At 43.1% G+C, this 23,109-nt stretch overlaps 1 protein-coding gene across 1 annotated transcript in view; it reads left to right on the forward strand.

Annotated features, from left to right (window-relative positions):
• Positions 1-23,109, forward strand: part of FOXRED2 (FAD dependent oxidoreductase domain containing 2) — a 31,596-nt gene that overhangs the window by 2,765 nt on the left and 5,722 nt on the right. Inside the window, exons 2-7 of the mRNA XM_056523684.1 lie at positions 1,898-2,007; positions 5,979-6,467; positions 8,318-8,569; positions 16,452-16,715; positions 18,699-18,865; positions 22,397-22,562. Coding sequence (XP_056379659.1) covers positions 1,988-2,007; positions 5,979-6,467; positions 8,318-8,569; positions 16,452-16,715; positions 18,699-18,865; positions 22,397-22,562 — 1,358 coding nt within the window. The 5' untranslated portion in view covers positions 1,898-1,987. The remainder of the gene's footprint in view (positions 1-1,897; positions 2,008-5,978; positions 6,468-8,317; positions 8,570-16,451; positions 16,716-18,698; positions 18,866-22,396; positions 22,563-23,109) is intronic.

The raw sequence follows: 23,109 nt of genomic DNA on the forward strand, positions 1-23,109 counted from the left end.
TAACCTCAGTGTAAGTAGCTGATTGGTTGGGGCCTGACTGCTGAGCAACCCACGAGGACAGAGAACTGCTGTGATCGCGAGTGGCAGCCAGGTGAAGTACATGGCAGCACTCTTCACTTCTATTAAAAAATCCTAATCCTTTCAGTACTTATGAGCTTCTGAAGTTAAGGTTGTTATTTTCTGTCTAAGTGCTCTCTGATGACACGTGTCTCGGGAAACGCCCAGTTTAGAAGAGGTTTGCTATGGGGATTTGCTTCTAAACTGGATGTTTCCCGAGAAACGTGTCATCAGAGAGCACTTAGACAGAAAAGAACAACCTTAACTTCAGAAGCTCATAAGTACTGAAAGCATTAAGATTTTTTAATAGAAGTAATTTACAAATCTGTTTAACTTTCTGGAGCCAGTTGATATATAAAAAAAAGTTTTTTCCTGGATAACCTCTTTAAAGGAGAACTACGGGATTGAAAAATGTATCCCCTATCTTAAGGATAGGGGATAAGTTTCAGATCGCGGGGGGTCCGACCGCTGGGGCCCCCGTGATCTCCTGTATGGGGCCCCGGCTCTCTGGTTAGAGTGGGCATGTTGACCACCGCACTAAGCAGCGGCCGACACTCCCCCTCCATACACTGCTATGGGAGAGCCGGAAATTGCCGAAGGCAGCGCTTCGGCTCTCCCATAGCAGTAAATGGATGGCGCCTGTCAGCCGCCACCTCGTGCGGTGGTCGACACGTGCTCTCTATGCAGAGAGCCGGGGCCCCGTACGGGATATCGTGGGGCCCCAGCGGTCGGACCCCCCCGAGATCTGAAACTTATCCCCTATCCTTAGGATAGGGGATAAAATGTTCAATCCCGTAGTTCTCCTTTAAAGGGGTATTCCAGGCCAAAACTTTTTTTTTATATATCAACTGGCTCCGGAAAGTTAAACTGATTTGTAAATTACTTCTATTAAAAAATCTTAATCCTTCCAATAGTTATTAGCTTCTGAAGTTGAGTTGTTTTTTTCTGTCTAACGGCTCTCTGATGACTCACGTCCCGGGAGCTGTTCAGTTCCTATGGGGATAATCTCCCATCATGCACAGCTCCCGGGACGTGACATCATCATTGAGCAGTTAGACAGAAAACTTCAGAAGCTAATAACTATTGGAAGGATTAAGATTTTTTAATAGAAGTAATTTACAAATCTGTTTAACTTTCCGGAGCCAGTTGATATATAAAAAAAAGTTTTTGCCTGGAATACCCCTTTAAGACTGAGACCCTGTGCTATATAAACTTTTGACATATCTGGATGATTTCAAGTGGCGCAGATCCGCTGGGGAAATTCAGCCTTGCTGGATTTCCTCAGTGTGCATGAGCCCTTATGCCCCATTCACACAGAGGAATTTCTGAAAAATTCCATTGCAACAGACTCCCATTGTTTTCAATGGGATTCTGCTGCACCGTGCACACAGCAGAATTTCCGCAGCGGAATTGGCCTCGGTGGAATTCAGCATGGAATTACCTTGGTGAATCCGTGCCATCTGGAATCGGCACATAAAGGATTACTCTGGTGCAGACTACTCCTGCTACGTCCTGCCACCTCCCAGACACCTTATCCCTAAATAGTCAGATGGGCAGAAACTTTACTTCAAAAAAGGGGCGTGAATGCTAGACACTGGGGGGGGGGGGGGCAGGGGTGAGCCAGATTCATGAACCCTCAGCCTTATATACATACAAGCACTGAATGTTATATACACCCCCCCTGAACCTAGCTTCCATACAGCATTTTGAAGTTCACGCCCACTTGACTACGAACTTGCAGTAGTTATAATGCAAGAACCTGAGTATTCACTTATAAGGTGTGTCCGGTCTACTGTATGATGTGTCCAGTGTCTTCAGATCTATGCATCTTTTATTACAGAGATGTTGGTGTCCAGAGGATACAGTCGTTTTTGTATAGAAAAAAGGGATTGACCTTTCAGGTTGAATTGCATTGTCACTGATTGGTATAATGGAACAGCTAAAGAAGAGGTAAGTGATTGTACACCAGGACAGAATAAACTCCACACGTTTAAAGAAGTCTTAGGGGCGACCTAATAACTATGTATAAATATATCAGGGGGCAGTACAGGGATCTCTCCCATGATCTATTTATACCCAGGACTGTATCTATAACAAGGGGGCATCCTCTACGTCTAGAGGAAAGAAGGTTTCTACACCAGCACAGACGGGGTTCTTTACTGTAAGAGCAGTGATACTGTGGAATTCTCTCCCAGAGGAGGTGGTCATGGGGGCCTGGATGCATTTTTGGAGAATAATAACATTACAGGTTATGTATATTAGATTTATATGGACAGAACTTTGATCCAGAGATTTATTCTGATGCCATATTTGGAGTCGGGAAGGAATTTTTACCTCTAGTATGAGGGTTTTTTGCCTCCTCTGGATCATCTCAGTAGGAACTCATTAGGGTTATAGGTTGAACTTGATGGACTCTGGTCTTTTTTCAACCTTATGAACTATGTTACTATGTTACGTCATTTTGGCCCAGATTTACTAAAATCGCCTGGTCTTACAAATCACGTCATATTAGGATTTTAATTTCACATCCTGGTAGATTTATAATGTTCTGATTTCCGTATAGTGTATTTTCACCTGTGCGCTTACACTAGTGTGAAAACTGACCAATTTAAAGTTGGCCGGAAAAGTTCAAACACCATGTGGTTCCATTGCGCCATTATGAGACAAACTGTAGGGAACCGCTTAGTAAATATCTCAAGGCTGTCGGCTAAACCTACAGCCGGGCTTGACAAATTAATTTTGAATGTAGAAGCCAATAAAAAAAGTTATGACGATCTCATTAAATGACCAGCGTGATTTTTAGCTTTTTACATCATGAGCTGTTCTGCTTTTTGGTCATTTTTTTTTTCTGGGGTAGGATGTGATCAAAAATCAGCAATTTTAGCTCTTGGGGGGAGATTTATCAAAATCTGTGGACAGGCAAAGTTGCCCAGTTGCCCATAGCAACCAATCAGAGCCCTTCTTTAATTTTTCATAGGCCTTGTTAAGAATGTGAGAAGCGATCTGATTGGTTCCTATGGGCAACTCAGCAACTTTGACTCTCCACAGGTTTTGATAAATCTCCCCCTTGGAATTTATCTTCATTTACGCCGTTGACCATGGAAAAATGTATAATGTGATAATTTAATAGTTTAGACAATTCAACAAGCGGTGTTACCAAGTATATTTTTTAATGTGAAATTTTTATTTGTGAAGAGGGGATTTATTAAGAATTATTTTTTAATCTGAATTTTTTTTTTTACACTTTTTAATTATTCAATTGCTTATAAGAACAATGTAATGCATAAGTGATAAGATTGCCGCCCTATTGCTACAGTATGCCATGAGCATGTAAACAGTTGAATGGGTACTTACTTCTATTTAACCTCTTCAGGACACAGGGCGTATGGATACGCCCTGCATTCCGAGTCCTTAAGGACCGATGGCGTATCCATACGCCCGTGGGAAATCCGGTCCCCACTGCTAGCCGGTTGGGGACAGGAGCCGGATGCCTGCTGAAATCATTCAGCAGGCACCCCGGCACATGGCCCAGGGGGGTCCTGAGACCCCCCATGTCGGCGATCAGAGAAAATCGCATGTCAATTCAGACATGCGATTTTCTCCAATTCCAGGCTGATCGGGTCTCTGGTGATCCGATCACCCGGAAAATAGGGCTGATCGGAGTTGTCAGCTGAAAGTGAAAGTAAATCGATCTTTACTGTGGCAACCACTAGAGGGGCCAAACTGCAACTCCCAGCATGCCCAGACAGCCAAAGGCTGTCTGGGCATGCTGGGAGTTGCAGTTTTGCAACATCTGGAGGGTCACAGTTTGGAGACCACTGTTACAGTGGTGGCCAAACAGTAGCCCTCCAGATGTTTCCAAACTACAACTCTCAGCATGCCTCGACTGCCCAGGCATGCTGGGAGTTGTAGTTCTGTAACATCTGTCCCTTCAGATTTAGCAATTTTCATGACATTTTTGAAAATTGCTGCTCTACTTTGAAGCCCTCTAATTTTTTCAAAAAGCAAAAGTATGTCCATTTTATGATGCCAACATAAAGTGGACATATTGGGGGAGATTTATCAAAGGATTTAGACTGTTTTTTTTTGTCTAAATTTGTCGCACAGAAAGTCGCAGTCTAAATCTGTGCGACTTTTCTGCGACTTTTGCTCTAGAGGATTTTTAGAACATGATGCATGTTGGTCTATTTTAGACTGAAATGCATTGAAAAATGCATTGGTGCTGAATTTATCAAAAGCGACTTTTCAGCGACAAGTCGCATAGGCTGAAAGTACGCCGAAATGTCAGACCATGTTGGAGCAGGTTTAAATATAGACTAAAGCATAGATCATGCAGTCTGTGCACAGAATTTATCAAGAGCTGTGCGCCATTTGATAAATTAAGCGCACAATAGACCAGACTAACCCTCTGTAGTTTGGTCTATATTGATGCGGGACATAGACAACTTTGATAAATATCCCCCACTGTGTTTGTGAAGAAAAATAAAATTTATTTGGAATATCCATTTTCCTTACAAGCAGAGAGCTTCAAAGTTAGAAAAATGCAAAATTTTCAAAATTTGCATGAAATTTTGGGATTTTTCACCAAAAAAGGATGCAATTAACGCCGAAAATTTACCACCAAAATAAAGTAGAACATGTCACGAAAAAACAATCTCAGAATAAGAATATTCGGTAAAAGCCTTTTCGGGTTATTAATTCGTAATGTGACGGTGGTCATAATTGCGAAAAAGGGCTCAGTCCTTAAGGTGAAAAAGGGTTGCGTCCTTAAGGGGTTAAAAATCTTAATCCTTCCAGTATGTATCAGCTGCTGTATGCTCCAGAGGAAGTTGTGTCGTTTTTTCCAGTCTGACTACAGTGCTCTCTGCTGAGACCTCTGTTCATGTCAGGAACCGAAGGTTTGCTATGGGGATTTGCCCCTGCTCTGGACGGTTCCTGACACAGACAGAGGAGGCAGCAGAGAGCACTGTGGTCAAACTAGAAAGAACTACACAACTTCCTCTGGAGCATACAGCAGCTGAAAAGTACTGGAAGGGTTAAGATTTTTAAATAGAAGTAATTTACAATTCTGTATAACTTTCTGGCACCAGTTGATTTTAATTATTATTATTTATTTTTTTCCGGAGTACCCCATTAGCTTCTTGGCAAAGTGGGGGGGAGAGGGCTGCTGTAGACTACTGCTGTCCACCATGTGATGAATGTATTAATTTTGTTGTACTGCTAAAATGGCAAGGGAATTCTTTATTATAACATTTGTATATACAGTGGTCCCTCAAGTTACAATATTAATTGGTTCCAGGACGACCATTGTATGTTGAAACCATTGTATATTGAGACCATAACTTTATGGAAACCTGGTAATTGGTTCTGAAGCCACAAAATGTCATCCAAAAATAGGAAAAAGTGAGGAGTAAAGAAAAATAAGTAGATAACTAATACAGATAAAGCAAATCCTTACATATAAAAGTAATAAAGATCTGCTGGGAGCTGTAAATCACTGTCTATGTAGAGGACAGGAGCTTCTTCAGGGTCCCGTACAGTACACACAATGTCCTAAAATATTAAAATGGAGCCATCCTTACCTGGTGTCCAAAGGAGCAGCTAACCGTGGCACAGGGAAAGTGTACAGAACATGTAATACCTTCCTGTACTGTAGGGGGCGCTACCAGACACCAGTCAGTGCATACACTTCAGTAATATAGGGGTTTTACCAGTAAAATGTCCATTCTAATTGGTCAGTTCTTCCGGCCATTGACACATTTCGCAGATTTGGACTGTCTGTACATTGTATGTTGAGTCCGGTTTCAAGTTACAATGGTCCAGAAAAGACCATTGTATGTTGAAACTATTGTATGTTGAGGCCATTGTAAGTTGAGAGATCACTGTATATACTTTTTTATTCCCTTCTTTCTCTTGTGCAGGATGCGGGTTGTTGCGGTAATTTTTCTTCTCCCCTCTGTGTTCTCACATCCCATCACCCATGATTACTGTATACTGGGTGCCGGTCCTGGAGGACTACAGATTGCTAAATTCCTTGAAGAAGCTGGAAGAGATTACATGGTATTTGAACGCAGTCGGGGACCTGGTAGCTTTTTTCAGCGTTTTCCGAGGCACCGTAAGCTGATCAGCATAAACAAACGCTTTACGGGGCGCACGAACAAGGAGTTTAATCTCCGCCATGACTGGAACTCCCTGCTAAGTCGGGATGAGCGCTTGCGGTTCTACCATTACTCTCGTGACTTCTTTCCCCATGCAGATGACATGGTCCGGTATCTGCAGAATTTTAGTTCTGGTCTCAATGTCTATTATGGCAAAGAAATCAAAAATGTAAGCATGAGACCCTGTTTGGAAGCATGGAATGGGCATTACTTTCATCTAGAGGATCAGACAGAACAGGAATACATGTGCAAGTAAGCGGAAACCAGCTTGTCCTTAATAAAGCGGGGAGGATAAAAGCTTTTACTATTCCTTCCCAGCTCAATGTCTGTCTAGGACAGTGTTTCCCAACCAGTGTGCTTCCAGCTGTTAAAAAACTACAACTCCCAGCATGCCCGGACAGCCAACGGCTGTCCGGGCATGCTGGGAGTTGTAGTTTTGCAACAGCTGGAGGCACACTGGTTGGGAAACACCGGTCTAGGGATTGTTGTTGGGATATTTAGTCTAGTTGATGTCTGAAAAAACTTAAAGAAGCACTTCAAGTTGTTTTTTTTATTTTTGTCCATATCATGCACACTCTCCATCACTAGTCCTACAGTACCATCTGTTTTATTCCAGCACAGCCGCTTGCTGGCGTTTCATTATAGTAACTTTGGTGCACTATATAGTACTGTAGTCTTAAAGGGGTTATCCAGGAAAAAAACTTTTTATATATATATATATATATATATATATATCAACTGACTCCAGAAAGTTAAACAGATTTGTAAATGACTTCTATTAAAAAAAAATCTTAATCCTTCCAATAATTATCAGCTGGTGAAGTTGAGTTGTTCTTTTCTGTCTATGTTCTCTCTGATGACACGTGTCTCGGGAGCTGTCCAGAGAAGAAGCAAATTCCCATAGAAAACCTATTCTGCTCTGTGCAGTTCCTATGGGAATTTGCTTCTACTCTGGACAGCTCCCGAGACACGTGTCATCAGAGAGCACTTAGACAGAAAAGAACAATTCAACTTCAGCAGCTCATAAGTACTGAAAGGATTAAGATTTTTATAATAGAAGTAATTTACAAATCTGTTTAACTTTCTGGAGCCAGTTGATATAGAAAAAAAAGTTTTTTCCTGGATAACCCCTTTAAGACTTTTCCCTTTAAGATGACAGTAATATATAGTGGAGAGAAATGCTGAACCTGGAGATGAAAATCAGAAAAAGGGGCGATCCACCCCTGACAGGTACTATATGTACATTTAAAGGAGAACTCCGAAATAGGAAAATCATCGTCCATACTGCCGGCTCCGGTCTCCTTCCTGGTTGCCGGTGGTCGGCGAGTCATACTGCGCTCGGCCAATCACTGGCAGCAGCTAAGTCCGACTCGGCCAGCGATAGGCTGAACGGCAGTGTGAGAACGCTTCAAGACCCACAATTCTTCACTACACCGGCACCTGCTGCCGGGGCCGAAAACATCACACTGCTGCTCAGCCTATCGCCGGCTGAGGCCGGAGCCGGTTACCGGAAGCACCGGCGGAGCGAAGGAAGGTATGTACCTGTTTATTTTTTTTACTGCCGGCAGTATGGACGATAATTTTCCTATTCCGAAGTTCTCCTTTAAGGCCCCTTTCACACTGCCATTGCTCCCTGTCGAGAACGGGCAACAATTTACTATTATGGGGGCTGTCGGGCGCTGTGTTTTTTTGACGGTAATAGCTGGTGAAAAAGACGGCACAAGCAGTAATTTTTCTCCCGGCTCCCCTGCCGTGTCATAAAGGTAGTGTGAATGTAGCCTAACACATACATAACTTGGCATCAGGGGAATGTCAAAAAATCTATTATTATTTTACTGATAGAGTAGTAGATACTTGGAACAAACTTCCAGCAGATGTGGTTGGTAACTCTGTCTGGGATAAACATCTCTGGGGGAGATTTATCAAAACCTGTCCAGAGGAGAAGTTGCCCATAGCAACCAATCAAGTCACTTTCATTTTGCAGGCATTTTCAAAAATGAAAGAAGCGATCTGATTGGTTGCTATGGACAACTCAGCAACTTTTGATAAATCATGTCTGTCTTAAGATAATAATAAAAAGTGATTTTTTTACTCTGTTTCAGTGTTGTTTTAGTGGCCACCGGATTGTCTATATCGAATACACTAAAGTTCCCCGGAGAAGAGTATACAGAGGGCTATGACACCGTTTCCATAGACCCGTCTAATTTCACAGGGCAAAGTGTACTCATTTTGGGTCGTGGGAATTCTGCATTTGAGACGGCTGAAAATATCCTGGGATCCACTAATTTTATACATATGATTGGGCGATCCAGAGTACGACTATCCTGGTCCACGCATTATGTTGGTGACTTGAGGCAAGTACATGATGGATTGCAAAACAAACGTGATTTTGGTGAAGTTACAGTAAACTTATTCTTTAACCCTTAGCGAGTTTTCATTTTGGCGTTTGTTTTTTCCTCCTCCTTTTAATAGCCATAAGTCTTTAACTTTTTTACCTACAGGGCAATATGAGGGCTTTTTTTCTGCGTGACCAATGTACAATACTTTTGTTTTCTTTTATTTGACTACTTTTTGTCTAGGGCATATATTAGGGCATATATTTTGTACACCACTTCTGATATTGCAAGAAATGCACCCTATATTTTATTAAGCTGCTCGGCCCGTGTTTGGAAATATCCCCACTTAGGCCATATTTGGTTCCTTGGTCGCGTGGTAGGACCCTGAAGGCGAGGAGCGCCATTTGGCTTTCAGGGCATCATTTTAGGCGGAATGGATTATAGGCTGCACTTCATGCCTGCAAAGGGTTTTAGCTGTCAGAACCATACAGCTAAAAGTATTCACCTAGACCAAAAGTGAGTACTTTGAGTCCTTTATGTGTGGCTGGAATGGATACAAAGTCGGTGTAAAAATTAAAATTTTCTTTTTTTTTCACAAATGCATTATTTGTGGGACATATTTTTGTACATTGCATCTGAAAAGTAGAAAATGCGCCCCATATTTTATCACATTGTTCGTCCCGTGTTCGGTAATACCCCCGCTTAGGCCATATTTGGTTGCATGGCCACATGGTGGGACCCAGAAAGAGAGGGGCCCCATTTGGCTTTCAGGATATCATTATACAGATTATAGTCCGCTCTTCATCTTGCAAAGCATTCTAGCTGTCTGAACAATACCGCACCCCCAGATGTGACCCCATTTTCAAAACTACACCCCCTAAAGTATTCACCTAGGGCAAAAGTGAGTACGTTGAGCCCTTATTGTGTGGCAAGAATTATTTCAAAGTTAGTGGAGAAAATAGTAATTAGCTTTTTTCCCACAAATTCTTTATTTGTGGAACATCATTTTGGAACGTCGCTTTTGAAATGGAGGAAATGCGCCCATATTTTATCACGCTGTTCGTCCCGGGCTGGGCAGTACCCCTACTTAGGCCATATCTGGTTGCCTGACTGCCTAGTAGGACCAAGAAGGAGAGGAGCCCCCTTTGGCTTTCAGGGTATAATTATATGAATAGTCCCCATTCATAATGCATTTCTGCAGTACAGGTGTCCGTTGTCATGTCAAAAAAAGGGATCCAATGTATATTGTAGTAGTCTCATTCAGAAATAAATGGAGCGGTTACATTATACGTCAGCATCACTTTTTTTGACGTGATGCTGACGGATACCTCTAACACTGCGGAAACGCAGTATGAACGGGACGCAGTGTAGGGTCACATAGAGCGCATCCGCAGCATATTTCACACCGCAGATGCCCCCCCAGCAGTAACAAGGGCGAGATCACTGCTGCGGCTGGGTAGCTCAATGTGTCTGCTCATGACTGCCGGCGGGAAATCTGCCACTATGAGTGGACACACAAAGCTACCAAGCCGCAGCAGGGAGCTCATTATTGTGACTGTTGGCGGGCATCCCCAGCATGTAATATGCTGCGGATGTGCGCCATGTGATCCTACACATTATACATTTTTATTTTTTATTATATTTATTTAATAAATGTATTTTTATTTTATTTTTTCACCCTTTTTTTTTCACCCTTTTTTTTACACTTTTCACACTTTTTATTTTTTACACTTTTTTTTATACTATGTTTTTACACTTTTATTTATTGAAATTTTTTTTTCACTAATGCTTTGGAATACTTAGTATTCCAAAGCATTGCAGATATATGCTGCCTGCCAGTTTTACACTAGCAGGCAGCATATCAGGACGTGCCTCTAGGGTGCTACAGGAGAGAGACAGAGGGAGCCCCCTCCCTCTGTCAAAACTCCTTACAGCTCGCGGTCGCTTTCAACCTTGGGTGTAAGGGTTAAACTGCCGGGACCGAAGTTTTCTTTGGTCCCGACAGTGCGGCAGGTCCCAGCCCGCCAGGGATTACACACAGCACCCCGCGATCGCGCTGCCCCCTCCCTCTGTCATAACACTTACAGCCAGCGGTCACTTCCGACCGCGGCTGTAAGGGTTAAACTGCCGGGGTCGAAGTTTACTTCGGTCCCGGCAGTGCGGCAGGGTCCCAGGTGTGTGTTGCAGCCGAGTCCCTGCCGCGATCTCGTGGGTGCACTGAGCAGCACCCACGAGAACCATGGATGAGTATACACGTCCTGGTGCGGCAACGTGCATCCCCCCTGGATGTGTATACAATGTCCATGGTTCGTTAAGGGGTTAAAATTGTCCTCTTCTGAACCTAATAACACTTTTATTTTAATGTATACGGGGCTGCATGAGGGGTCATTTTTTTGCGCTGTGATCTGTAGTTTTTATCAGTACCACTTTTGTTTTGATGAGACTTTTTGATCACTTTTTGTAAAAATTAATTTGTTCTGAAGGACATCATTGAGTTCACTGATGCCCGCCACTAGCGATATGTCCCAGCTGCTTGTGAGAACGTTTCATACACCTTGACTGCCACCAGTGGGTACATGTACTACCTCACATCATCTGAGGGTTAAAGGAAAGGTCCACCTTGACAACATTTTTTTGTTTTTGTTTCCAGTTTACATAAAAATGAACATTACTCCCTTATATCCATCCCCAGGGCTCCCACTGTGATGTCATCTGCTGCCCAATCAAGATGAGCTCTTTTTCTGCAGTGAGGGCCTGCTCAGCCAATCACTAACTGCTGAGCATCCCGCTTCACTTAGTGATTGGCTGAGTGAGCTGTCACTGCAGAAAAAGAGCTCATCAAGTAAGTAGGTGGAGCTGCAGGAGACTATGGAACCAAGGTAGATAAGTGTTCTCTCTTTTTTTTATTTTTTTGTGTGAATTTTTGCCTCTTTTTAAATATTGTCTTTACATTAATGAAGATCCAGTCCTATAGAACATTGCCCATTACTGTAGAATACAGCAATTTTTTTTTTCAAATCAACTGATGCAAGAAAGTTAAATAGATTTGTAAATTACTTCTATTAAAAAATCTCAATTCTTCCAGTACTTATCAGCTGCTGTATGCTCCAGAGGAAGTTGTGTAGTTCTTTTCTGTCTGACCACAGTGCTCTCTGCTGACACCTCTGTCCGTATCAGGAACTGTCCAGAGCAGGAGAGGTTTGCTATGGGGATTTGCTCCTACTTTGGATAGTCCCTCACACGAACAGAGGTGTCAGGAGAGAACACTGCGTCAGACAGAAAAGAACTATACACCTTTCTCTGTAGTATACAGCAGCTGATAAGTACTGGAAGGATTAAGATTTTTTTATGGAAGTAATTTACAAATCTGTATAACTTTCTGGCACCAGTTGATTTGAAAAAAAAAAAATATAGCTTTCCACAGGAGTTGCCTCTTTAAAGGGGTATTCCAGGATTTTCTTATTTGACGATGCTACAGGGGCTATAACGTTTTTGTAGTTCATAATATAGTGTCTGTACCTGTGTGTGACGGTGGGAAAATGAAAGAGATCAGATCCAGCTCAATGCAGGTAAAATCAGGTTTAATCCATAGGACAAGGAAGGAACAAGTAACGCGTTTCAAGCGCTGTAAGCGCTCTTAGTCAGTGTGTGTGACGGTGGTCTCGCAATTCTTCTGTGATTTTTTTTTTTTTTTTTAAACAGCATACAAAATGACTGTTCTCTCAGGTTTTCCCAGGTTGCAGTGCGGACGAGACATTACATCACTATTTAGGTGATGACAGGGAGCCTGTCCTGCTTCAATGAAAGGATTGATTTTTGGGTGGGAAAGACATTGTTGTGCAAGTAATTGTATTTTTGCAACAGCTGTAGTCACCCTTGTTAGGGAGGCAAGAAAGTGACCTCAAGCTTACAAACAAGGAAGTATGGGTCTTGTAGTTGAAGAAGGGAACTCCAACAAGAAATACCCAGTTCACAAAAAAGATAGCCACAGTGTTATGGTAATCTCACAACACAGCCATTTAGCCCCAAGACAAGCGCAGATCCTTCCTAAGCATGTCCATTACTGTCTGATAGGTACATACTAAAATCACCTTATGGGGGATAACCCCTTTTAAAGGAAGACTGACAGATGAATCAGCCACACTAACCTGACTATACAGGTGGTTAGTGTGGGTGATCCTGAGTAAAACAGTATATTCCTTACCCCAACGCGATCAGCTGTTTCAGAGATAAAGCACAATATTTCAATATGCAAATCAACTCTTAACTGCATTGGAGGTGGGTTTGAAGTAGGGATCGACCGATATCGTTTTTTTAGGGCCGATACCGATAATCTGTGCAGGTTAGGGCCAATAGCCGATAACTTATACCGATATTACGGTATAAGTTATCGGCTATTCATCCCCCCGTGACACCGCTGCATATCATTGATTTACAGCGGGCGCTTTAAATCAATGAACTGCAGTGGCTTTTGCCGTGCCATAGACCGCTGCCGCCACCCACGTCTCTCCCCCTGCCTGTCCGCGGGTCCTGAGTCCTATCACCGCCACCGCGACCGCCCCCCCACCGCTCCGCGCCCCCTACCACCCCACCGCGCCGCGTCGCACCCCCCACCGCACCGCCCTGGCCCAATTGCCTCCCACATCCCCGGTTTCATAATTACCTGTTCCCAGGGCCCGGGGTCCACTCTACATCTGGCTCCGGTGGCGTCCTCCTGAGCTGTCACTGTGCGCACTGACGGTGACGTCACGTCGCGTCACTCGTCATTGCGCACAGCGTAACGCAGGACGCAGGAGGAGCCAGAAGTAGCGTGGACCCTGGGAACAGGCAATTATGAAACCGGGGATGGGGAGGCAATGGGGTCAGGGCGGTGCTGTGGGGGGGGGGTGCGACGCGGTGCGCAGGGGAGGGGAGGGGGGGGGGCGGTCGCGGCGCGGGGGGCGGGGCATTATCGGCTTATCGGCAAGGTAATTGTTGATACCGATAATGACCAAAATCGTGATTATCGGCCGATAATATCGGCCAAACCGATAATCGGTCGATCCCTAGTTTGAAGTCTATCTACACCTCTGACACAGTCCCCTGGGTCTTGTTCCTGCCACCCAGCTCATAAATAGTCATCCCCTTCATAAGCCGCAAGAACGGGACTCATGCGATGGCATTAGAGGCGACCATAGTCTTTAAATCCGCCCCCAGTGCTTTTAAGAGTTAATTTGCATATTGCAAGATTGTGCTATATCTGGGGAATGGCTGGTCGGATTGGGGTAAGGAATACAAGGTTATACTCACCCACACTAACCACCTGTATATGCAGGTCAGTGGGGTTGATCCATCTGTCAGTTTCCCATTAAATATTAGAAGGCAAAGAAAGAGAGAAAAATAAAACGCGTCCCTAGTGTAGTAAGCTTGTGAAATGGTAGGGAAACAAAGTAGAAATCCACACACCAAAGTGTGTTTCACTGAAGGCACAACACCATATAGTGTGTTAATGAGGGATGACACCCAGAAGTGCACCCTTGATCCTCCCGGCAAGAGACTAGCTTATCCAGCTCCAAACACCAATAGAAAAAAGCAGAAAACAAGATCTTTCTCGAGCTGTTTCGGTGTCAATCATAGGGCCATTATAGTCATCGATTCTTGCTAAAACAGATTTATTAAGCACAGTAAAACGCATTTCTGGCCCAAACAGAACCCTTCATCAGGTATTGTGCATGTTTACCTGACGAAGGGCCCTGTTCGGGCCAGAAATGGGTTGTTTTACTGTGCTTAATAAATCTGTTTTAGGAAGAATAGATGACTGTAGTGGCTCTATGATTGACACCGAAACTGCTCGAGAAAGGTCCTGTTTTATGCTTTTTTCTATTGATTTAGTATCAGAAATGACGGTCTGTCTATCATTGTACTTAAAGGGGTACTCCGGTGAAAACCTTTTTTCTTTTAAATCAACTGGCTCCGGAAAGTTAAACAGATTTGTAAATTACTTCTATTAAAATATCTTAATCCTTCCTGTACTTATTAGCTGCTGAATACTACAGAGGAAATTCTTTTCTTTTTAGAATGCTCTCTGATGACATCACGAGCACAGTTCTCTCTGCTGACGTTATTATAATAATAATAAGGCTTTATTTATTTATTGTTGTCCTTAGTGGGATTTGAACCCAAGGCCCCAGCACTGCAAGGCAGCAGTGCTAACCACTAAGCCACCATGCTGCCCTTAGCATACATCTGCTATGCACGGTTGCTAAAATGGACAGAGATGTCAGCAGAGAGCACAGTGGTCGTGATGTCATCAGTGTTCCAAAAAGAAAGGAATTTCCTCTGTAGCATTCAGCAGCTAATAAGTACTGGAAGGATTAAGATTTTTTTAATAGAAGTCATTTACAAATATGTTTAACTTTCTGGCACCAGTTGATTTAAAAGAAAAAAGGTTTTCACCTGAGTACCCCTTTAATTAATTTAGGACACGGGTGAACACCATCTGGTTTATTTAAATTTTATTATATAAGGCGGTACTACAGTTCTTCTTGGATCAACATTTAGTTGCAAGTTACTTTTGGGGAGATTTATCAAACTGTGTGAGAGAGAGAAAATATAGATTTTCCCACAGCGACCAATCACAGCTCCGCTAAAGAGCTGTGGTAAAGTGAAAGCTGAACTGTGATTGGTCGCTGTGGGAAAATCTCTCCATGTTTTCTCTCACACAGTTTGATAAATCTCTACATTTCACTTGACGTTTCATTTTTCCCTATGAACCCAGTGCAAAAAATGTTAAAGGAGAAGTATCAAAAAACGCATCCCCTATCCGAAAAATTGGGGATAAGTTTTAGATTGCTGGCGGTCCAATCGCTGGGCCCTGCGCGATCTGCTATTTGGAGCCCAGGCTCTCCATCACAGGGGCATGTCACGACCCTGACCCAAAGCGGGAGCTGCCATGCCCCCTCTTTATAACTCTATGGGAGAGCCGAAGATTGCAGAACGACTCTCCCATAGAGCTATATGGAGGGGGCATGGCGTCCCCGCTTCGGGCGGGGGTCATGACATGCCTCTGTGATGTAGAGCTCCAAACAGGAGATCGTGGGAAGCCAGAGCGGGCCGGACCCGCAACAATCTAAAACTTATCCACAATCAACAATTTTTTTAATGATACTTATCCTTTAAAGGGGTACTCTGGTGAAAACCTTTTTTCTTTTAAATCAACTGGTGGCAGAAAGTTAAACTGCTTCAGCTGCCACCGGATAGCCGTTTACGGTGCCCCGTGTGGTCCGCTGATGATCACTCACCTGTCCTCGGGGCTCCAGCGCGTCCTCTTAGGGATCCCCTGCATCATCGGCGCTCTCCATCGTCCTCATCACGTCGCTGCGCACACCGTCCCGTCATCCAATAGGAGCGGCGTGCGTAACGACGTGATGGCGGCGACGGAGAGCGAGGATGCGGGGGAAGCAGAGGCCTTGTCGGAGCGTCGGGGACACCTCGGGGACGCGGCGACAGCGATGGACGGAGACATCCAGGGCAGCGGTGAGGAGCGGTGACGTCCGGAGCGATGGGGACACGTGAGTATAACCTCCAATACCAGTGGTCTTCAACCTGCGGACCTTCAGATGTTGCAAAACTACAACTCCCAGCATGCCCGGACAGCCGTTGGCTGTCCGGGCATGCTGGGTGTTGTTGTTTTGCAACATCTGGATGTCCGCAGGTTGTAAACCACTGTCCTATACTTTACATTGCACGGATCCCTCAACATACGATGGTTTCAACAAACGATGGTCCATTTGGAACGGATTACCATCGTATGTTGAGGGACCACTGTACAGAAAACGTACTTTTCTATAACAATGTTGTTTTAAAAATAGTGTTGAATTACACTGACACCACACATCATTTGCTTCTTTCTCCTCTTTAGAGCTATTAACAATGGACTATTGGACACCTACCAGCTGAAGTCCTTAGATGGTCTCCTGGAGGGAGATCTCTCTGACTTGGCTTTAATCCGGGATGATTCTGGAAAGTTGTATGTTACCCACAAGCTTTATCTGAGGGGCAATGACACAATGAAACCTGCTTACACGCTTCTGCAGGACGAGATGGACAACTTTGCAGCTCGCGAACCATATGACCGCGTGATCCGTTGTCTGGGTTGGAAGTTTGACTTCTCCATTTTTGACAAGTAATAAATTCATATATGATTAAAATATATTAATAGTTCATTTATTGCTAAATAGTCTATTTATATCTAAAAGAAAACAATGGCACAGCACTCTCAAAAATAGTGAAAAAAAACCAAACAAGTTGTGGATTTATTGGCTCACATCACAGCAGCAACGTTTCAGTCCTACTATAAGACCATTTCCAAGCTGGTCCTGTAGAAGGACTGAAACGTTGCTGCTGTAATATGAGCCACTAAATCCACAAGTTATTTCTGAGAGTGCTGTGCCATTGTTTTCTTCTACTATTAAAGGGGTACTCCCCTTGGATACTTTTTTTTATTTTTTTTAATCAACTGGTGCCAGAAAGTTAAACAGATTTGTAAATGACTTCTATTAAAATCTTAATCCTTCCAGTACTTATCAGCTTCTATTTTCTCCACAGGAAGTTATTTTCTTTTTGAATTTCCTTTTCAGTCTGACCACAGTGCTCTCTGCTGACACCTCTGTCCATTTTAGGAACTGTCTGGAGCAGGAGAGGTTTGCTATGGGGATTTGCTCCTGCTCCTACTGAACAGAGATGTCAGCAGAGAGCACTGTGGTCAGACAGAAAGGAAATGCAAAAAGAAAAGAACTTCCTGTGAAGCAAATAGAAGCTCTGTGATCAGACAGAAAACAACAACTTAACTTCAGCAGCTGATAAGTACTAGAAGGATTAAGATTTTTAAATAGAAGTAATTTACAAATCTGTTTCTGGCACCAGATGATCAAAAAAAAAATTTTTTCCAGGGGAGTACCCCTTTAATGGAACCTTGATCAAGTCTGGGGCACTGGCACCATACTGTACATTCGATAAGTAGTGCTGAAAATTTCTTGAGTGTGTATATGCACCATATGGGTGAATAAAGGAAATATTTTTCTTCTTGAAACTCCTGGAGTGCCGCTGTTTTGCTTCCCATTGGAGTTTTGCTATAAAAAAAAAAAATATATATATATATATATATATATATATATATATATATATATATAGATGCAAAGGAAAAAAATGTTGCAGTATCTTGTAAAACCTTTTTTATTGGACAGAATTTTGTAGAGACAAGCTTTCGGGATTCGTCCCTTTATCAAGTCCAAAGCATAAATAAAGGGAGGAATAAAGGGAGGAATCCCGAAAGCTTGTCTCTACAAAATTCTGTCCAATAAAAAAGGTTTTACAAGATACTGCAACATTTTATGATTTGCATCTGCATCACTGGACTAATACGGCTACTCAAATTTACTATATATATATATATATATATATATATATATATATATATATATAAATGTAATAAGAATGGAGGATGGCACTCACCCAAGATGGCAGCTTCAAAAAGGTTCTTTATTATATGAACACGGTGGCGGTGTCAGACAGGGGAATAAACAGGAACGCCGAGGGCCTCAGCGTGCAGGTAACAGCTGTGTCCAGGTCTGACGAAGTACGGAAGTATGACACAGCTGTTACCTGCCCTCGGCGTTCCTGTTTTTTCACCTGTCTGACACCGCCACCGTATTCATATAATAAAGAACCTTTTTAAAGCTACCATCATGGGTGAGTGCCGTCCTCCATTCTTACTACATTTACATTGGATTTGATCTGCTGTTTTTGGACTGAGCACCACAGATTTGGGTTTGTGCTTCTGCCTTTCACCTGCTGCCTGACTAATTGCCGTATATACAGCAGTGCCGGATTCTGTATCTACATTTTGAGATATATATATATATATATATATATATATATAAAATTGTAAGGGTTTCACCCTAAGGATAGCTCTGGAATCGTCCTAGACACGCAGGCAAACAACAGTTCTTTATGCAAGTCCGGTCCCTCGCCAGCTTTATTAGATAGTTTTTTTTTAATAGAAGTAATTTACTAATCTGTTTAATTTTCTGGCACCAGTTGATTTAAAAAAAAAAAAGTTTTCCACGGGAGTATTGTTTTGCATTACACTTTTGTCGCCATTTTGCAGATCCGTTAGACTAACGCGATCTTCTGGGCTAAAAAGGAAGTACCCCTTGCTAAATCCAAATTATGAAGCAAAACATACCCCGGGTCTGTTTGTTGTGGGAACGGCCAGTCATGGTATTGATTTTCGGAAGTCGGCCGGTGGATTTATTCATGGATTCCGATATACAGGTGAGGCAGTCTTACAGCGCCAGTTCGTTATTATGTGTCAGAACATCTGATCTGCAGGGGTACTGGGAGGTATAATAGATATTATCAATATACAATGTTTTTGAAAAGTTTTCAGACCCTTTTACTTTATCCACATTTCGTTATGTTACAACTTGTGCTAAAATCAAGGAAATTCAAGTTTCTCCCATCATTATGCACTCAATACAAAGTGAAAACAGAATTCATAAATAAAGAAAAAAAAAACTTAAAGGGGTATTCCAGGGAAAACCTTTTTTTTTTATATATATATATAAACTGGCTCCAGAAAGTTAAACAGATTTGTAAATTACTTCTATTAATTAATCTATTAGTTACTTCTATCTTAATCCTTTCAATAATTATCAGCTGCTGGAGTTGAGTGCTTGTCTCTGGAACTGCACAGAGTAGAAGCGGTTTGCTATGGGGATTTGCTTCTAAACTGGGAGGTTCCCGAGACACGTGTCATCAGAGAGCACTTAGACAGAAAAGAAAAACTCAACTTCAGCAGCTCATAAGTACTGATTTTTTTTAATAGAAGTAATTTACAAATCTGTTTAACTTTCTGGAGCCAGTTGATATATAAAAAAAAAAGTTTTTTCCTGGATAACCCCTTTAAACTTTGCATGGACATGAGTATTCAGACTCTTTGTTATGAGTCTTGAAATTTAACTCTGGCTCCTCCCATTTCTCTTGATCATCTCTGTGATGTCTCTGCATCTTGATTGGAGTACTACTTTAAAGGGATACTCCTGTGAAAACCAATTTTTTTAAATCAACTGGTGCCAGAACGTTGAACAGATTTGTAAATGACTTCTATTTAAAATCTTAATCCTTCCAGTACTTATCAGTTGCTGTATGCTCCACAGGAAGTTCTTTTCTTTTTACATTTCTTTTCTGTCTGACCACAGTGCTGTCTGCTGACACCTCTGTCTGTCTCAGGTACTGTCCAGAGCAGGATAGGTTTGCTATGGGGATTTGCTCCGGCTCTGGACAGTTCCTGAGACAGACAGGTGTCAGCAGAGAGCATTGTGATCAGACAGAAAATACATTTAAAAAGAAAAGAACTTCTTCTGTAGTATACAGCAGCTGATAAGTACTGACCGGATTAAGATTTTTAAATAGAAGTAATTTACAAATCTGTTTAACGTTCTGGCACCAGTTGATTTAAAAAATAAATAAATATATATATATATAGTTTTTCACCAGAGTACCCCTTTAATGCAAAGAAACAACTACAGTGGTCCCTCAAAATACGATGGTAATTTGTTCCAGGCGGACCATTGTATGTTGAAACCATCGTATGTTGAGGGATCATATTCACCTGTGATAAATTCAGCTGATTGGATATGGAAATACAAAGTCCTGTCTATATAAGGTCTTACAGCTGTCAATTTTTATCAGATAAAAAAACAAGCCATGAGGTGGAAAGAGCTGCTTGCAGAGCTTAGAGGCAGGATTGTTTAAAGACACAAATCTGGAGAAAGGTACACAAAAAAATTCTGCTGTACTGAAAGTTTACAAGAGCACAATGGGCTTCATATAGAGGTTTGGAACAACCAGGACTTTTCCTAGAGCTGGACGCCCCACCAAACTAAGTATCGAGGAGAAGGGTCTTGGTAAGAGAGGTGGCAAAGAAACCCATTGGTCACTCTGGCTGAGCTCCAAAGATCCTGTTTGCAGATGGAAGAAACTTCCAGAAGGTCGCCCATCACTGCAGCCTCCATAATCTGGGCTTCATGGTGGCCAGAAAAAGTCCCCCCCAGTAAAAGAAAGGTGTCTGGAGTTTACAAAAAAAAAAAAACACCTAAAGGACTGTCTGACTGTGAGAAACAAGATTCTCTTGTTGACCTGAAAATGGCCTCCACCGACCGTCCCATCCAACCTGACAGAGCTTGAGAGGATCTGCAGAGAAAAATGGAAAAAAATCCCCAAATCCACGTGTGTAAACCTTGTGGCCTCATCCCCAAGAAGACTGGAGGCCGGAATCACTGCTATTGGGGCTTCACCTAAGTACTGAGTAAAGGGTATGAATACTCATGTCACTGCAAGATTATACCGTATTTTTCTCCGTATTAGACGCACTTTTTCTTCCCCAAAACTGGGGGGGGGGGGGGTAAAGTCGGTGCGTCTTATACGGCTAATACACACCTATCGCGGCGGTCCCTGCGGCCATCAACAGCCGGGACCCGCGGCTAATACAGGACATCACCAATCGCGGTTATGCCCTGTATTAACCCTTCAGACGCGGCGATCAAAGCTGACCGCCGCGTCTGAAGCGAAAGTGACAGTAACCCGGCTGCTCAGTCGGGCTGTTCGGGACCGCTGCGGTGAAATCGCGGCGTCCCGAACAGCTTACAGGACCGTACCTGCCTCCTCGGTGTCTGTTCCCTGCTGGGATCCCCTGCATGGCCGGCGCTCTCCTTCGTCGTCATCACGTCGTCGCGCACGCCGTCCCGTCATCCAATAGGAGCGGTGTGCTTAGCGACTTGATGACGGCGAGGGAGAGCGTGGATCCCGGGGAAGAAGACGTCCGGAGCGTCGGGGACACCCCGGGGACGCGGCGACAGCGATGGAGCGACATCCAGGGCAGCGGTGACGGGTCCGGAGCGGCGGGGACATGTGAGTATTACCTCCAATGCAGTGGTCTTCAACCTGCGGACCTCCAGATGTTGCAAAACTACAACTCCCAGCATGACCGGACAGCCAACGGCTGTCCGGGCATGCTGGGAGTTGTAGTTTTGCAACATCTGGAGGTCCGCAGGTTGAAAATCACTGTTGGGTGCAGAATCTTTGTTTTCAAGATTTTGCACCTTTAAAATTGGGTGCGTCTTATATGCCGGTGCGTCCTATACGGCGAAAAATACGGTAGTTTTTCCTTTTGCAATGAATTAGGAAAGATTTCAGACGTTCTGTTCTCACTTTGTCATTATGAGGTACTGAGGGCAGAATCAGAGATGAGCGAACTTACAGTAAATTAAATTCGTCACGAACTTCTCGACTCGGCAGTTGATGACTTATCCTGCATAAATTAGTTCAGCTTTCCAGTGCTCCCCTAGGCTGGAAAAGGTGGATACAGTCCTAGGAGACTCTTTCCTAGGACTGTATCCACCTTTTCCAGCCCACCGGAGCACCGGAAAGCTGAATTTATGCAGGATAAGTCATCAACTGCCGAGCCGAGAAGTTCGTGACGAACCGAATTTACTGTAAGTTCGCTCATCTCTAGGCAGAATGATGGGGAAAACTTGATTATATATGAATATTTTTTATTTTAGCACAAGGCGGCAACATAAGAAATTGTGATAAAAGTGAAAAGGGTCTGAAAACTTTCTGAATGCATTGTGTATATATAGGTGCAGTTTTAGATGCTGATCTGTCTGTATCTCTATGTACATTTTTGGGCACAGTTGCAGTTTACCATTTTGCGTTATCAATATTTAAACTAGCAATGAAAACTATAAAAATGTACCTATCTGTATATACACAGGTAAACTTTTCGGTTCTGTTTCTTCTTAGCTCGATCTGTACATCGTATGATGGAGAATCGCTACCACAACATTCCCTGGCCCTCAACTCATTATTCCATCTCCCAGCTATTAAATGTATTATTGAGGCGCATCAATGAGGCGTCCGGCCTTTACCAGATGTTTGAGGTTCTGGTTGATGCGATCTTTCTTGGAGAGTAAGTCTTTGCTTATTGTGTAAATTTACAAGTATTTGCCAAAATGTGTCTTTTTACATTGGATGTCGGACTGCATTGGCTGATCGTAGACATTCAGTAGTTTGGCCAGTCATTGCCACCAGGTCCCCCATTAGCATGCATGTTCGGCTGTTATGTTATTTTAGCAGGTAAGGATCAGATGGATAGAAAGTCATCATCTCCCTCAAGAAACCATATGATGACAGAAGAAGCTACCGTATTTTTTGTCATATAAGACGCTCCGGCATATAAGACGCACCCAATTTTAAAGCATAAAAATCTAGAAAATAACGATTCTGAACCAAATACAATGTAAAGTATAGGACAGTGATCTTCAACCTGCGGACCTTCAGATGTTGCAAAACTACAACTCCCAGCATGCCCGGACAGCCGTTGGCTGTCCGGGCATGCTGTGAGTTGTTGTTTTGCAACATCTGGAGGTCCGCAGGTTGAAGACCACTGGTTTAGGAGGTAATACTCACGTGTCTCCGCCGATCCGGACCCGTCACCGCTGCCCTGGATGTCGCTC

The sequence above is a fragment of the Hyla sarda genome, chromosome 6 (genome assembly GCF_029499605.1).
Source record: "Hyla sarda isolate aHylSar1 chromosome 6, aHylSar1.hap1, whole genome shotgun sequence".
Lineage (NCBI taxonomy): Eukaryota > Metazoa > Chordata > Amphibia > Anura > Hylidae > Hyla > Hyla sarda.